Consider the following 17,590-nt stretch of genomic DNA (forward strand, 5'->3'; position numbering starts at 1 on the left):
TATTAGAGACAGAGAGGGGGTCACTGCCAGAGGTTGACAATTCACTGGGGAAACAGAATCATGATGAACTATAGCACTGGTGGAAAGACATAACCTCAGAGTATAACACAAAGACAGACAGAATTAGAAAGCAGATGTTAACATAACCCTACTCAGTAATTGATAAGTAAACAAAAAGATAGAAAAGACATAGATTTTTTTTTAAGGTTTTAAAGTTTTTAAAAAGATTTTTATATGGAAAAGATTAAACACATACAAAAGTAGACAAAATAGTATGAAAAACCCCATGTATCCAACATGCAATTTCAATAGTTATCTTGTTGATCTCCATGGTCAACTTTGTTTTACCTATATCGCACCCATTCCCTCCAAATCTGTATTATTTTGAAGGTATTCTCAGACATCACTTCATTCATAAGATATAGAAGATTTTAACAAGATTATTAATGAGCTTAATCGAACAAACATTTGCAGAATACTTGATGCACAGAAATTATGCTTTTCTTTTTCAATCTCACACAGATCAGTTATAAAAAAGTGATCAAGTTGCAAAGCCAATCTCAACATTATCAGAGTCAAGATCAAACATATTCAGTCTATAAAGCAATAATAATAGCAAAACAGTAACCATAACCAAAAAGAATGCATAAGGGTGGACCAGACCAAGTTTTCAAGTATCTAAGGCAAGTATTCTAAATTCTACTGATGCATTAGCATCACTTAAGGAGCTTCTTACAGTACATATTCCCAGGCCTCGGCCCACAACTACTGAATGGGTGGGCCATCGCTTTATATATATGACGTTAGAATATATCAACACTGAGTCAACTTGCCAGCCTTAGTAAGAAAGAACAAACATCGAAATGCTGCCAAACCCAAATACATTTAGTCATTTCATAAATGCTATGTAAGAGACCACCATAAAAGGAGTGAGGTTTCTCTAAGAACAGTCCTAAAATTATATATTTGAGAAAGCGCCTAAGAAATGGTCCTCCATATATCACCAACTAAATGCAAATGAGTTTTACATAATAGTTTAAATCTCTTCTCAGAAACTGTCAGGGTGTTTATACTGGCATGTTACTTACTTTAAAAACATGCAACGACTTTCAGCTGTGGAAGATCACAGCCATGATTATGCATACATCCAACTTCACTTAAGATGTGCAGACCTGGACATTTGCCAGGGAACTGTTATGAGACCCTAGCAAATTCTAAATTTTCAAATGCTATTAAATATAATTGCATTAAAATATAATTGCTTCAGTTTTAATATATGTAAAATGGGAACCAATAATACATACATCACAGGGGCATATGGATTAAATGAGATACTGAATTAAATGAGAATAAAGCTTTTCTGAGCTGCACATTCAGGGCAAAGGGTGAGGTCCACTAACTGCTTTGCTCCAGCTTATTACGAAGCCAGTTCCCTGCAGTGTTTCAGTCTTCAAGATAAGCTCTTCGAGGTGGGGAGACGGTCTTGTTGAAAGCTTCTTGTGAGGAGCATGGCATCTCACACACCACAGGCTCTCTACAGACACTGGCTGCCTGAGTGCTGAGATGTGGCCAGCGTCTGCGCATCAGAAGCAGAGCAGTGACTAGAGCCCTGGGCTTCTGTCCATCGGCTCAGGTTTCTATCCATTCCATTACACCGGCTTCCCATCCTTCTTCTAAGGTTTGTTTCCACTAAGTTGAAACTGGGCTAAGTAACATCCCTCTTGTTCACTAAATCTCAATTTACAACTAACTCCTCTTTCTAATCCTTAATAGATACATCGGCCTTGCAGTCAGAGAGGTGAAAACTGAGATAGTGATATCTTTTAGCTTAACAGAGGTAAAGAAACAGTTAACAGTTATTTAGAGACATGACCAATAGGGCCAAATCCTTTTGTCCAAAAAAATGATTAAAAGGTATCACAAGCATCATTACAATGAGGCCGATGGGATGAGAAGTATGTGGGTAACATTTGGGAACATATGGGCCACGAATGTGGAAAACACACCTGCTGTCTTCTTAACATTTAAGTCAATGAGCACTAATCACGGGACGTGCAGTGACCCAAATTTCTTTGAAAACGCTCCATGTCTTGAGAGTAAAATCTCTGCAGTAGGATTTATTAAGTCGGGTTTTTGCTTGCTTTTTCATTGTTTTCATCACTTTTAAGATTTAAAGAATAAATATATACTACTCTAATCCTCATCTTCAGCTTAAAGATAAAAGTGACTCGAATGATGCTAAGCATCTTTTAGTTGACTAAAAATAATTATTTAAATATCAAGTGACAAATTCCTGGCCACATTTAAGTGTGCAAACTGAACGATTTTAAGCAGGCTCAGACCCTGACAAAAGTGGGAAGTAGAACATAAGGCAGCCATTGGCCATCTGCTAAATTAATGATCCCTAAACTTGTGATACATCATTATTAAAGATATTATACCTCCTAATGTTGAGTATATTTTAATGGTACATTCCTGAGCATGGAATTTCAAACACTTGAGCTGGTTTGAGAAAATATTTTTTGAGCATTGGGCCCTTTACATACATAATGGCTATGTATTCTACTTCATACCAGCCCTGATTTTAAAGCATAATCAAATACAGTTTCTACTTACCCTACTGTCTCTATATATATCGAATACAACTGTAAAAAAGAAAAAAAAACTCAAAGTTAATAACTCCTTTCATAATCTGAGCCTCTTCTTAAAAATTAAAATGCCTTTTATTATTAGTTATTCCAACAGCAGACTATAGTTGACCTTGAGTACTTCATGCCTCTAAATCTCAAAACTTCAGTCATGAGAAAGCATCTTGCAATGTTTTATTTATATAATTCTGTTTTCCCTTGTTCTGCCTTCAGCCATTATCCCTTATATTTAAAAACTCAAACCAAACACTGAGATCATCTCACCAGTTCTCCATTATAAACAGGTTCAATGTACTAGGGAAAGAAGCACCAATCATTTATTTGATGGAGAATGAAATGAATAAAATGTGCAGCAGGAAATTTTATCAAGCTATGCTATGGCATGATTAATCTGTTGTTGTTGTTGTTGGTTGTTATTTTTAAATCAAATCTGCAAGTAGAAAAATTGTAAATCATAGCAGATATAATTTTAAGATGCATGAAAACTCTCTCATACATCATATAATTTCAATTCTTAAAAACAACTCACAAATGTTTTAATTGATGCTAACCAATCATTCAAATAAAAAATCTAGACTCTGGTAAATCAGTCATTCAGTTAATTTAATCCTAATAACAGAAGCATTTTGTCCTCTGTAAGCAGACATTTTAAAATGTATAATAAATTAACTAAAATGGCAGGAGGGAGAACTGTCTCAGTATTAAAAAGGGACTCTGATTAAATAAGGTAAAATTAACATGTAAACTGTCAGCAATACCAAATAGTAACAGAGTAAAAATGGTTAAAATACTATTCCTTTTTTAAAACATGTACCACTGTGAAATAAGATTCATTAACATTACAAATTTCATTTCATTTTACTGAGTCAATAAAAAACACTCACAGTCTTCATCCAGGAATTTATATTGTATGTGTTTCTTGAAGAAGTCTTGTATACATCTGCAAATCTCTTCTTTTTGTTTAGAAATATGATCGTAGTATTGTGTATAGTCCCTTTGAGAAATACCTGAGAAAACATTTTATATTCTGCTATTATATAATATTGTTTTCAAAAACACCAAAATGTGATTTAAATCTCCTCTTGAGAGAACCATTAAAGTAGATCAGAAACCCAATCAGATGAACACTGATTGCATTACACGTTAGTCAGCATCTTATATAGATATAAAACTCTTAAGTTATAAAGGTTCATGTGGATAGGTGAATCCTTAAGTTACATATTGCCATGCACTCTCACTTAGAAATAGTAGTTACTTTTATTTAGTATAAGGAAGAATTTGAAATCATAAAAATGCTTATAATGTAAAATGAAAGAAGCAATTTTAAACCTGCATATAGTCAATTGCTTTTCAGTGAATTTTCCAATGAACTCTCTACAAATTGGTATTCTTTTGCACTTTCTTTGGGAAAATATGAAATAGTCCTCACCACGTCTTCCACAGTCATGTTTTATTTCACAGAGGCAGTCTATTTTTCTTGTTCATACATGCAACCCTGCCTTCACAAGACCAATGTTTCAGGCCATGGAAAAGTAAACATTCCTTTCTTCAGAGTGACTTGCTGATATTATTCTAAATACACGAAAGGGACTACTGCAATGACTCCCTCAATTTGCTCTAGGCCTAGGAGAAAGTTCTCTGTCCTGAAAGGAAGGCTTCCATCCAATTCCTTAATCACAGGCCATGTGACGCCCTTCTTTAGCTGTACTTACAGTGTGGCTTTTTCAGGACTATCTAACAATCCGATAAATTCAAACACCCCAGGTCTTTTAGGTAAAGTAATAATGTCAAGGTCAAATCACATTTCTCTTGGTTGAAGATAATTTCTATTTCATGGAAAACATATATAGACAAAAAAAGAGCAAATTATCTTCAATATTTAACTTGAATACATCATAGCAAACAAAATAATAACCTGAGAAGAAAGAAAATGGGTAGCTTTTAAAGTGGTACACTTATCTGTCTACGTCATTTTCTCTTGCTAGAATAATAAGCAGTGCTCCAATAATAGAAATAAAGGTTTAAAAACTTGGCTTCCCATGATGCTTAAAAGTAGTATATAGTTAGTAACACTTAAGACTAAGTTTCAAAGAGGAAGCAGGTAATATTAGACACATTCTAAACTAGGAAAGATAAAGACCTTCATTTTTCATCTCCAGAATCCACAGAGACATGATGAATTGACAATACTGTTTTCTGTGGAAACTGAATATGGCCTCAGGATCCTTGTAAATAAATGAAGCATTCCACAGAGTCAGTTCCAACTGGTTAGAGGAAGCATCTGATATAAAAACTGATTGTTACCTGTGTCTTAATTACTAGAAATTTCCTTCCATCGAAAGCTTGTCTTCTTTTAACAATTACTTTCAAGAGTTAAAAAAAACAAAACTCACCAATAAGCTTATTTTCCTTGACAAAACATCGGAACTCAGCCCCAGGAATTAATTCACACCATTTTCGAAGAACAAGCTGTAGAAAAGGGAAAAATGTGACACAGCTATATAACAAGAGAATATTTACTAGTCTAATTGTCTGAACAATTGCCATTTACCAAATGGTTTAAAAAAAGACATCACAAAACATCCTGATATGAGATGTAGAAAATAGAGTTGGAATCTATTAGTCTAATAAGTAGGAAAAATGTGTTAAAACTATGATAAAATGCATCTTTGTCATTTCTTTAAATCATTTTGAGAGTCCCAACATGATATAGATCCTCAAGGACGATAAAGTCAAATCTTATCGCTGCTGTGCTATAAGTTGCCCTGTGATTCATATGTTCTTGACTCTTTTAAAAATAGAATATTTTCAAATTATCTACCGTAAGCACCATTCTGAAATACATACTCTGATAAAATTATTATTATGGCTTATCACAAAGTATCACTATAATCTGTCTATGAAGTTCCCATTATTTTAAAGTAAACCAATTCCATCAGAGGCCCGAGTTATAAATGGGTCTTATTACTGTAATTACTTAGTATACTATTCATACACTATTAAATTGCTGAGATTTTATAAATAGCATGGTTGACAAATGTATGCCTCTGAGTATTTTTTTTAAATGTTCATTGGAAAAATCTACTCCTGTTCTTTTGAAGTATGAACTGTAATAAATGGCTAGTGCCTCCAGCCTCCCTTATGCTGGCACACTGCTCATTGCCCCTCAAGACCTGTGAGCTGGAGCCACTCTGAATCCCCCACTGGGTTACGTAGCCTCCCTTCCCACATCCTGTGCTGCCCGCAGTTCCCTGCCCATGACATTCTATAGTAAACGGACATATACCATAGTGCACTACAATAATTTGATATGTCTCTGTTGCCTACTAAACAATAACTTGCCTAAGGGCAAGGAATTGGGTCTTATTTGCCTCTGTGTTCCAGCAAAAGTACATAATAGATAACAGGTGCTTAAGAAATGTTTGTCAAGTAAAATAGCAAATATGTAAAATAAGTGGCCACTAAAAATCATGATATAAAAGAATATTTAATGAACTGAGAAAGTGCTCACACTATGCTATAAATGGGAACAAACAGTATACAAAGTACTTTATATAGAGTGTGTGTATATGTACACACACACATATCTCAAGAAAGGGAGTTAAAGACCCAAATGCTAATACTGAGGATATATCTAGGTGGTAGGTTCCTCATATTTTCTTGCATTTTTACATTCTGACAATAAGTTGCTTTTCTTTTCAAAACTGTACTGTCAAAATATGCCTCAGAAATTTTAAATGCACTGATTTCAATTTTTGTCAGTGTGTTCAAATTTTTTAAAATAACCTAATTATTAAATGGTGAACCCCAAACCAAAATATTATACTGTTCTTATCTTTTAATAGCTGATACTGGCATATATATTTTGTATGGCTACTGTAATTTTTATTTAAGACAAAAAAAATAATACTAATATTAAATTTTTAGAAAATTTGTATAATCTTTATTGAAATGTTTTAGACAGGTACTACATACATTGTGGTTGACTACAAAATACAAAAGGATAAAAGGTGAATCTTCCCCCATCCAATCCCTTTGATCTTCTCCTCAAAGGCAATCAATGCTGCTAATTTCTTGTATATCTTGCCAGAAATATTCTATAAACATATGAACATATAGTGTGTGTGTATATATATATGTAAATATATACGGACAAGAACACACAATACATAGGATTTTGCTTGTAACTTTTTTCATCTTAATTTCTCTACAAATATCACTTTCCTAGGTTTTTAAAACTGAGTTTTAAACCCTATACACTAACATGTTGATGGGATAATCTTCAAAAAAGCAATATAAGAGCAAACTGCTGGTGAAATAAATCTTGGGGGTAAATAATGACATCTCTATAAAGATTATGCCTCAGGGTAAGATTAGAGAAATAATCTTTTTCACTTTTGTGTTTCCAGCACAAAGTAATACGACATAGCAGGAGCTTAATAGATGTTTGTTCAGAAAAACAACAGATAAGATTATACACATGTATAATCTTATACACACACATAAATAATGTTATAAAAATGTTTAATCACCTGGGGAAATGCTCATTTTATGCTATTAAGTAAAAAAAGCCCTCACGAACGGCATGTAAAAATCTCAATTACAAACGCTTAAAGATCTAGTAATTGTTTGGTAGCCTGGAAAACAGTAAATTAACTGTCGCATATATGGTATAATTGCAGAAGATACGCCAATATGTACATTCTACACACTAAAAATTACGTGATACACTGAGTCAGTGGACAAATTTTGAAAGCATATGTATACACAAAGGTGACTAGAAGCAGGTAGACAAAGAAGAAAATTTTTAAAAGATCATTGTACTAATTCTAAATAGTAGTATAAATCCAAGAATGTAAATGTTTTGCAACTATGGAGCAAGGATGGCCATCCTCTCTTCAACAAATTAGGAGCTCTCAAAGTTTTCAAAAGTACTGCATTTTGACAAAGCAAGTACAACAAGAACCAGGAGTAGTGATAAGCTACATCAGGGATGTAGTTGAAACCTGGAATCAACATTTAAAAGAAAAGTGTGTTCCAGACTCATTTCTAACAGTTGAGGAGCAGTTAAGTTGCACCCAGGAACACTGTCCATTTCGGCGGGGGGAGAGGTGGTTGTGGTAGTGGTGGTGGGGTGTGTGTGTGTGTGTGTGATTTGATGTAAACCTTCAAACTAGCAAAGTGTGGAATAAAAATTTGGGTTTGCTATGCTTACTTCTAATAAAGTCTTTCACTAACTTATTATTCTTATATCTGCATGTAATTTGTAAAATGAGTGAACAACATTAAAAAAATAAAAAGGTCCACTGGGCTTAAATACAAAATGGTGATGACTAATCTTCCTGTATACCAGGTTACCAAACCTCAACCAGGTTAAACTGGGTGGTGAGTATAAAGGTGTTTGTTTTAAAACAAAATATGTATATTCTGTAGTATAGTCAGCCCTCTGTATTTGCAGGTTCTTCATCCACAGACTCAATCAAACGTGGATCAATAATGTTCCCCCCAAAATGTTACATTTTTACTGACGTGTACTATATATTTAGGCCTGGGATGTTCTGGGTCTGTACTGAACATGTACACTTTTTTCCCTGTCATTATTCCCTAAACAGCACAGTATGACAACTATTTATATAGCATTTAGTATATATGCTGCCGAAGTGAGCACTATTTATACAGCATTTACATTATATTAGATATCATAAATAATCTAGAGATGATTAAAGTATATGGAAGGTTATGCGTAAGTTATATGCAAATAGTAAGCCACTGTGTAGGACTTAAACATCTATGGATTTTGGTATCTGTGGGGGGTCCTGGAACCAATCCCCCACAGATACCAAGGGACAACTGTATGTAATATAGTGTATGTACAGTATATATATTTTTCTATATAAATCTGTAATACCTATCTTTATATTTATATTTCATAAATTTTAAAATTCAATGACCTCAGATTCCTGGAGAAATTAATCCAAAAAAAATCACTCATTTCACTTAAGAATAGCAATTTTCAATACATCTTCATCCAGGAGTATCAACTTCATTAAGATTTAAAAAAAAAAAGTTTCTTACCTCATATTCCATACAAGGGTCTGGGGAGTCATCAGTACAATGGATAAATCTTTGAGGGGACAAAAAAAAAGGCAATTGAATATTTTTATACTGGTGTCAGTTTAAGCACACACATTACTTACATTAACGTGAGATTAAGCTCACGGAAACAGGAGGCTAATTTGACTTCAGTGAACATGTATTAAGCACTACTGGATGTTGGGCACGACCTTGGGCTCCCTGAAGTGTTGTTGGTCCTTAAACCATGTAAGCTACTATAATCTCTATTTTTCTATCAAACAAGAAACTGAGAAACAGAAAAGACCAAATTTAGTGACCAAGGAAGGACTATAACTCCAAGTGTCTAACAGCAGATTCCGAAGGAAGCCGGGATGGAACTGCCGATTTTCAATTCTCAATTGTGTTCTTCTTTAAGGCTGAACCAGACATCTCCGCAGACATCAACTCTGCCATCTAAAGCCAGATGGAGTTAATCTAATCCTTATCCCACATGCCCCATAAAGTATTTGATAGAATTATTCATTCCTCCATTAAGTATATTGCTTCTTCTCCTTTTAAAAATCCTGTTTCATGAACAATTTTTCATATCATTTATTAAATGTCTACCTACGCCAAGGCCTGGCTAAGCACTGGGAATGCTAAATGATTAAGAGTCCTTGTCCTTGAGGTTAGTCTAGTGATGAAAGCCTAACAAGTAGATGAAGAATTTAAAAACATTGGAAACAAAAATATTCAGATAGCACGAAGGAAGAACTGATTAGCTCTGTTGTGGCCGAGGAGGGGCGGGATGGTCAAGAAGCTTCACTCAACAGGAAGAGAGGGGTCTGCGTTTAAGGCAAAGGAACGCGTGTGCTAAGGCAGGGAGGGAAGCCACAACTGTCACATGGAATCACAGAAGTACCAGAGATCAGAACTGACAGATCAGAATGCAAGGGGAGAACTGCCAAAAGGAGTTTGGAGAGAAATTTTGGACAAAGAGTCTCCAGATCACAAACATGTGAGGGAGACTGTTCCATTTAGGCTTTGGCAACGGCACGGGACAACTTGGGGGACGAGTGGCAAAGTGAGAAGCAGAGAGGCCAGCTGGAAGGCTTGTTAAAACAGTCCTGGGAGAGGTGAGGGCCTAAGGTGGTGTGAATGCACAGGGAGAGGACAAGCACAACGAGAAGGTGTTTCAGAGGCAGTCAGTACTGCTTGGGGACTGACTGAAACTGAGGGATGAGGGAGAGAGTCCACAATGACTCTGGGTGTCTGGATTTGATGACTCGCTGGATGGTGGTGGCAAAGCCACTCACTAAGGCAGAGGAAAAGCGGGTAACATGGGGTGAGGAAAAGATGAGAGACAATTATATTTGAGTGTGCAGAGTCGGAAACATCCTAGGAGAACCACATAGAGATGTCTAGCAACCAACCGGAAACTCAGAACACAGGGAGGCACTGAAGATAATTATCAGGAAGTAATCATCATATGAGTATAAGAGCTAAAGTCAGAAAAGCAGAAGTCCTCAGAAATGAGAACTTTAAACCCCCACAAATAGCCGCAAGCCTGTAGGCTCAATAGGTATCACTGCTAAAAAAGAAGAAAAAAAAGATCTACCATTAACCAAATCCTACTTCCATACTGTAACATGGATTTTCCAAAAGAACAATTTGCAAAACTTCTCTTTTTATACATTCAAGCACACACTGGTGCTATTTTAAGACCTCATTTTTCTCTGGAACGTAAAAATCCCTTGCTTCAAATCAAACTAATTTAAAGGTATGTTACCCTGAGGAGTTATAATCTAAAACCACAAAACTAGCTTTTAATTTACTTAAAAAAATTTTAAATAAAAATTAATCTCATAGATTGTTTTATGTTAATCAAAATCAAGGTTTTGAACTGTTAGGTTAGTGAAAATTAACATAATTATTTTTATCCTTTAAAAAAAAATCCTTTCCCTCAGGATCAGCAGATTGATAAGCATTAAGTATATTTCTGGAGTTCTCTGCTATACATTTTCTATCATTTAAGAAAACTATGTTTGGATACATAGCCTGTACAGAGACAAGTGGAACATCCTGGATTTCTACTTCTATATAAAGGAGAGGAGGAAAATGTTCCAACAAATATAAAAAAACAATGGGCAGAGAATTAAAAAAAAAAAAAAAAAATAGGCCCTTGAGCTCTATACTAGCATCATATAATCTCAGAAAAGGCCGGATCTTAGCTGCCCCCGCAGTTAACTGGTAGATGGAATTAGGTGATTTCTGAAGTTTCCTGTGCAAACTTGTACACAGCCTGTCAGGCCTTCTTTCCTTCCCTTTCTGTCTTTGTTTTTAGTCAACCACCTGAATTGCACATTGAACCTCAGGATGTTTCAGAGCTTCTAGAACACAAGTTTGAAAATGAGTATACATAAGAATGGACCTGAGTTTTTTCAAAATATATTCCAAATGGAGACCAGACATATACATGGTGGAAAAGGTGACTCTGAGGAGTGTCCCCGGTCCTAAAACTGTAAGAGGTTTTGGGGAAAATGGACGTGAGATGCCTGTTGGCCTGCTCTAGGCCTCTTCAGTAGATCTGTACTATTCTTGGGGAAATGAAGAAGCAAGGAAAAGGGAGATGCATCTGGTCTGAGCAGCTGGAAGCCCAAGTATGGCCTTCAAACCAACGGTTTCAGCTAGAAACAGTCAGTCAGGCTCACCTAAAGTCACCACAGTATTCAGCAATTTTGCAGCTACTACAAAGTGGCCACTTTGAATAAAACTTCCAAATCTATGGCTAATTTAGACAGATTCAAAATCCTTGATCATTTCAAAAGATTCCCTCATCTCTCTTTCTATTTTAAAAGCCTGAACATTTTAATTTAGTAAAAATGATAATTATTTTACAAATTCCATTATAAAAGTTCATGTTAGCCTTAAAACATTTTCCCTCAACCTCTTTTTAAATTCCAAATGAAAACTATTAAAAATCTATACCATATTTTCAAGGATAAAACATTTGGTAAAATATTTTTTCATAAGAGAAAAAAATGTTCACAATATAGTATACTTTTAAACAATAAAAAGGTCACAGAACTATACACATTACAGTTTCATTTTTAAAACATACAAGGAAAAACCTAACACAGTAAGTAGGTTTAATAATGGTTCTTCTCCAGCAGTGACTGTTAATTCTGCTGCTTATCTGTAGCACTGCCAACACTGTACTTATCAAATCAAATATATATTACTTTTATTTTGAGGAACTTAAAATATATCACGTTTAAATTTGAGGAAGCTAAAAATGCATAAAAGTACAAAGAGCATATATGTTACTTTTATAACAAGCTAATTCAAATTTACTTTAAAAGTTAATATTTTAGCTTCCAATTAACCGATAGTTCATTATCACGATAAAATTGAGGTAACTGCCTATCCTTTCTTAATTTAAATGTATCTAACAGATACAAAAGAGCTGGAAGGAGAAAAATGACAAAGGAATTCAAATACAAAAAATAACACAGCACTATCTTAATGGTTAATGTAGTAACAGAACTACTACCATTTTCATTTTTGAAATGTGATTTTTAACTACGTGGGAGCCATATTTTTTGTAAATCTGATAATAGAGGGAAGTTCTTATTAACACGGTATTCTATGAAAAACAAGATAAAGGTTCTTTAACTATTTTAAAAATAGTACAGGAAAATCAAAACTAATGATTCTAAAACATAGGTGTCCATTATCCAATTTCTTTAATGTTTCTGTATTCCTACAAATATTGATTTCCATCTTTGGCTGTTACTTTAAAATAGATATACATTTCAATCCTCTTATTGCTATTTTAAAATAGATAAACATTTCAATACATATTTGCATTCTACTGTCTTCTAACACTTTTTAAGTGTTGACTGGTTTAACATTTAACGTTATTTTAAAAACTTGACTCGTTTCAGAAGGTAGAAGTGAGAATGTATGTAGCATGAGAGATTACTGTACACAGCCTTTTCGTACTAAGACGACTAACCAGATGGTCAAGTATCATTCCTGAAAGAGGAGGAGAGCCACCTAGTAAAGACTGCATATAAAGGCCAACCATGATGTCTTTGGGAGCTCAGTCGAAATACTGCAAAGAGCATTGTGTGTGGATATTTCAATTCCATTTACATTCTGGAAGTAGTTTTAAAAAGCAAAAATGAGTGAGATAATTAGAGTATGAACAACATTTAAATTTTTATAATACTTATATAAACTAATGGTCCTAAAATTCCAGGTTAGACCAAAAAAAAAAAAAAAAAAATCCTTAAACCATGGCTACTTACTACATTGAGAATACTTGTGGAAACAAAACTAGCAGAAAATGTGAGTATCCTAATGGAAACAAAGAAATCTCTTCATCATAAGGAATTTTAAAACATTTGTATCAGTCCCTTCAGTGACTGAACCAAGAACAAAGATGATCCAAAAAAGTGCCTCTGAAAAGGAGAAAAAAAACTGATTCTCTCATTTCCAAAAATAATATTTTCAGAATTGTCAAAAGAAAGCAGTATCTCAGAGACATAACAGCAAGTCATCAACGAAAGAAAGAAATTTACAGAGAAAGAGTACAGGGTTGTTAAATCTATGCTAGCTTTTGTTTCTATGCACACATAAGTAAAAAGTCATGAAAAGTTAGGACACATTTTCAAATTCCAACTCAGTATATAATATAAAATTCTAATACGTTATAAATTTATCAGTAAAAATACATGACAATTAACACTTCCCCTGTTTTAACTCAACAAATAAGTTTGGAAAATTTGTTTGATTCATAAAATAATATAAAATCACTTGAGATCACCTTGGAATTTGGGCAGCTGTTAGAATATTTCTAAAGTTATAACCAAAAATTAGTCTAGATCCTAGATTCATAAGTTTCCTATATAAATGAGAAGCAATATAGACATCAGCTCTATATCCATCTCCATCCTCCAATGCCTCAGGCACTTCCCAGCAGAGACAGAACTTCATGAAACAATATTTCTGTTGAAAAATCTGCTGACAGTCTTTTTGCTGTTTCCTTCCACATAATTTGCCTTTTCTCTCTGGTTGTTTTCTATTAAGAACTTCTCTCATCTTGGTGACCTGCAGTAATACCACAATGCCTCCTAATGAGACCCCTGCATTTCTTAAATATGGATATGTGTCTTTTATTCATTCTTGAACATTCTCAATTACTTTCTCTTTCAATATGCCTCTCCAATCCTCATTTCCTCTATTCTTTCCTTTTTGAACTCCTAATATAGATATGTTAAACATTCTCATTTTATCCAGTATATTCCTTGACTCCAGAGTTGCCAATTCATTATCTTTCTGTGCTGCATTCTGGGTAATTTCCTTATTTCTCTTCTTCAGATTACTAATTACCTTCTTCAATTATGTCTTATTTTCACAGATAACTGAGTTTTGAATTTTAAAAACCATATTTTTCACTTCTAGAACTATTGTTTGCTTTTTTGCTAATAACTTCTTCTAAGAGTTTTAATTTTTTTATGAGTTTGATCGATTAAGACATTTACTTTATCTTGTAGACTTGTTATGTCAAACTCGAATAGCTCTACTCTACTTGTCTGCTGTCTGATCCTCAAGCGTGTTGAAGTTTCCTCACCTGTTTTGCTGTTTTCATTTGTTGAGCACAGATTCATTGGGACTAGCTTTTTCTATGCGCTTGGGTTGTGAGAGTCCTTTCAGAGCACTTTGTGTTTGCATCTTCCAGGTGCCTCAAGGGCGAAACCAGTCCAGGACTGATTTTTATGTTAATTTCTTAGTTTGGGAGTTATCCAACCAGGCAGGTGGTTTACATTTTGTACTCTAAATTCATTGTGCAACACGAGCCTGAGTTTTAAACTTAAAATCAAAACAAAACAAACAAAAAAAGCCCGAAGCCCAAGCAGTTTGTCCTGTTTCCTCGGCTCTGTGCCATGAGTGAAGTTTTCCCTCGTTCATCCTTTACTGAAGGTGCACAGGGTCTCTTTCCCAGTTCCTCCCTTCATTTTGGCTACGAGCTTGGGCTCCTGACTCTCTAAAGGTATTAAAACCTAAGCTCCTTATCAGTTCCGACAACCGCCCCGAAAGGATGGTCTACCCAACGCTCTGGTTCCCAATCCATCTTATATTTCTTGTACCTGGGTCACCTTCTGTTTTTTGTGAATTCAGTTATGCATTTACATTTTTATGTTATATTTTTATATACTGCCCATCATTTCAAGATGTTTGTAACAAAAGATTTTTCTAGTTATCTTAGCTTGCCATTTAGCTAAAACCAGAAATTAATGGTTTCTTATTTAATTACAAATAAGAACATCTGAATTTCATTTGAAGATCTTTGCCAATCTAAACAGTCTAGCTATAATTAGCACTTAATAGGCATTTTCATGCATACCTGTAAGCATATTTTTAAAAATAAATCTACTTCTTATAATGTTTTCGGGGGTTAGTATTTTTATATTAATTTTGGAATATTTGAAATTTGCAACAGGGTAACAACAGAAGATAGTATTAAACTAAAGTTAATGACTTACAATCTAGGTCAAAAGGATGCTATGTTGAATTATAAGCTCGTAATTCTTTACTATGATGGGGAAAAAAAACCCAAAGATCTACTCTGATAAAAACTACTATGAAATGATGCTAGTAGTACATTTTTCATCCACTTTGAAATTAGCCAAGAAATCTGGAGAGTAATGTCCTAGATCCAAATTTTAAAAAAGGAAAGAGAGCAAAAAATCTTAAGTCAAAATCTGTAAGAGCTGTGCTTAGCTAGCTAGCACCGATGACTGATAGGAGCGTCACCTTTTTTGTTTTTATTTCTACCCAAGCTACTTCCCAAATTACTTCAACTTAAAATAAGGTGTTCCTGCCAGCCAAACGGTCTTATTATATAAATAAGTATGTTCGTTATGTCCTAAACATGTCATAAGATTGCCATACTTTTCTCTGTGAACATCAAAACTGTGACCGACAGTTTTCATCATGCTGTTCCAAATATCTCACCCATCAAAGGAGAATAAATGTAACACATCCAACTATAAGGATGCACGTGTGTGGAACTAGGGAACATGAACCATCAGAAAAATATGGTTGGAGTACATAGAAGACAAGGTGAAATGTGTCCTGTGCTTTGTTACAAGGAAAGAAGGAAAGGATGAGAAAGGATACATGGAAATGCGCTGTGATCAGCTGTGCTACAACTAAGAAATACTCTGTGCAAGAAAAAGCTGGATGGAGGTTGAAACAAGAGGATTCTAGTGAAAAATACGTAAGTTGAAGATGAATCCAATTTGATGGGGTAAGGTGCGAGATTCAAGCATTGGTGGTAAGGTTTACAATGTTATCCACTCAGATGCTATAGTTCTGGCTCTACTTTGGGCAGGAGGGAAGGGAAGAGAATCACAGTATTAGCATATTTTGAGAATAATATGTATGTGAATTTACTCTAGATAGTTTAGGGAGTACCTAAATTCATTGACTGAGATCACAATTTTTATCAGTAATGAGAAAACATGATCATTAAAGCTTTATATAAAGTGGCAGAAAACAAAATCATGAATACTTTAAAGTGGCATACTGCCCTAGGTATTTACTAGGGCACAATCCTCATTGATAAGCTTCTTGAAAAAGCTGGAAGGTAACAACATTATACCTCACAGTAAATCACTCCTAAGTATAAGAAAAAATTTTAAATCATGGGCAGAAAATGAAGAAAAATACAGAGCCAGGGGAAAATTAAGCATCAAAGTTCTGGTGGTGTAGCTTTTCTGGGTCACCAGGAACCAAAATAAGAGTTCTGGAACACAGATTCCATTTCTTTAGATTTCACTGGTAGCGGGGAAAAAAAAAAAGTAAAATGATAATGAATTAAGGGTGGTTAAGTGTGTTCATTCTAATTTTCACAGAATTTTTCTTCAAAAAGAGAAAATATACTATTTTATTTTAAAACCTAAAGCAGAAAAGTTGTCATCTAAATTAATGGGCCTTAAAAATCACAAGGTAAAGGTTAAGTCCAACTTCCACAGAAAATTTGACTCCTGAAACGGCTACTGAATTTTAGGATTAATAGCTAGGTTTGTGATAATCTTGAAAGAAATAAAATGTATAAAAATTAGGCTGAACACAGCTGTGTTTAAATTACTAAGACAAGTGAAATTTCCTGACCTCTAGTCAAATCTATCTCCTTCTCTCAGAGAAATAATTAATGGATTAATTTTTCACTAACTCAGCCCTTTCTTCTAAATATCAAGTGATTACCAGATTTTTTTCTTGCCTTGGCCTATTGAAGTGATATTTAATAAATTAATTAATGAAAGCAGCCTTGTGATTCAACAAGTCTAATCACGTAGAATGTTTATATCTGGGCAAATAATTCACTCAGCAAGTATAACGCAGCCACATTATATTAAATGTGTCTTTTTTCAACTTCCATTTTTTAAAGCTTATGTACAGTAACCATTTGAGGAATGAGGTGGGGGGGATAAGAGTACTTAATATTCTGTATCAAATTATAATGGTGACAGACAGTACTGGTGGTCTACCTTTTAGCTATGCCCAACCTGTCTCCTTGCTAACAGAACTGTGACTGTTCAATCAAGCACCTATGTTCTGAGGTCCCCTCCTTACTCCCAGGGATGCAAGTGTGGACTGATCTCAAGGCAAGGGCCTGGACCGGCAGCATCAGGATCACCAGGGAACATGCTGGAAATTATATTCTTGGGCCCCACTCCTGAATCAGAAACTCTAGGGGTGGGAACAGTAATTTGTGTTTTATCAAACTCCCCAGACGATTCTGATGTGTGCTAAAGTTGTAAAGAGCCCCTGGTCTAAACCAATCGCAGCATTTCTGTTCCCTCTGCCAACTCCTG

General features: G+C 34.6%; 1 protein-coding gene across 1 annotated transcript in view; it reads right to left on the reverse strand.

Moving 5' to 3' along the window:
- CDC123 (cell division cycle 123) overlaps positions 1-17,590 on the reverse strand; it is a 47,528-nt gene that overhangs the window by 11,919 nt on the left and 18,019 nt on the right. Inside the window, exons 7-10 of the mRNA XM_011359616.2 lie at positions 8,724-8,772; positions 5,042-5,117; positions 3,533-3,655; positions 2,617-2,645 (exon numbers count right to left, since the gene is read on the reverse strand). Of these exons, the coding sequence (XP_011357918.1) occupies positions 2,617-2,645; positions 3,533-3,655; positions 5,042-5,117; positions 8,724-8,772 (277 nt within the window). The remainder of the gene's footprint in view (positions 1-2,616; positions 2,646-3,532; positions 3,656-5,041; positions 5,118-8,723; positions 8,773-17,590) is intronic.

This window comes from Pteropus vampyrus, unplaced genomic scaffold (genome assembly GCF_000151845.1).
Source record: "Pteropus vampyrus isolate Shadow unplaced genomic scaffold, Pvam_2.0 Scaffold49, whole genome shotgun sequence".
Taxonomy (NCBI): Eukaryota; Metazoa; Chordata; class Mammalia; order Chiroptera; family Pteropodidae; genus Pteropus; species Pteropus vampyrus.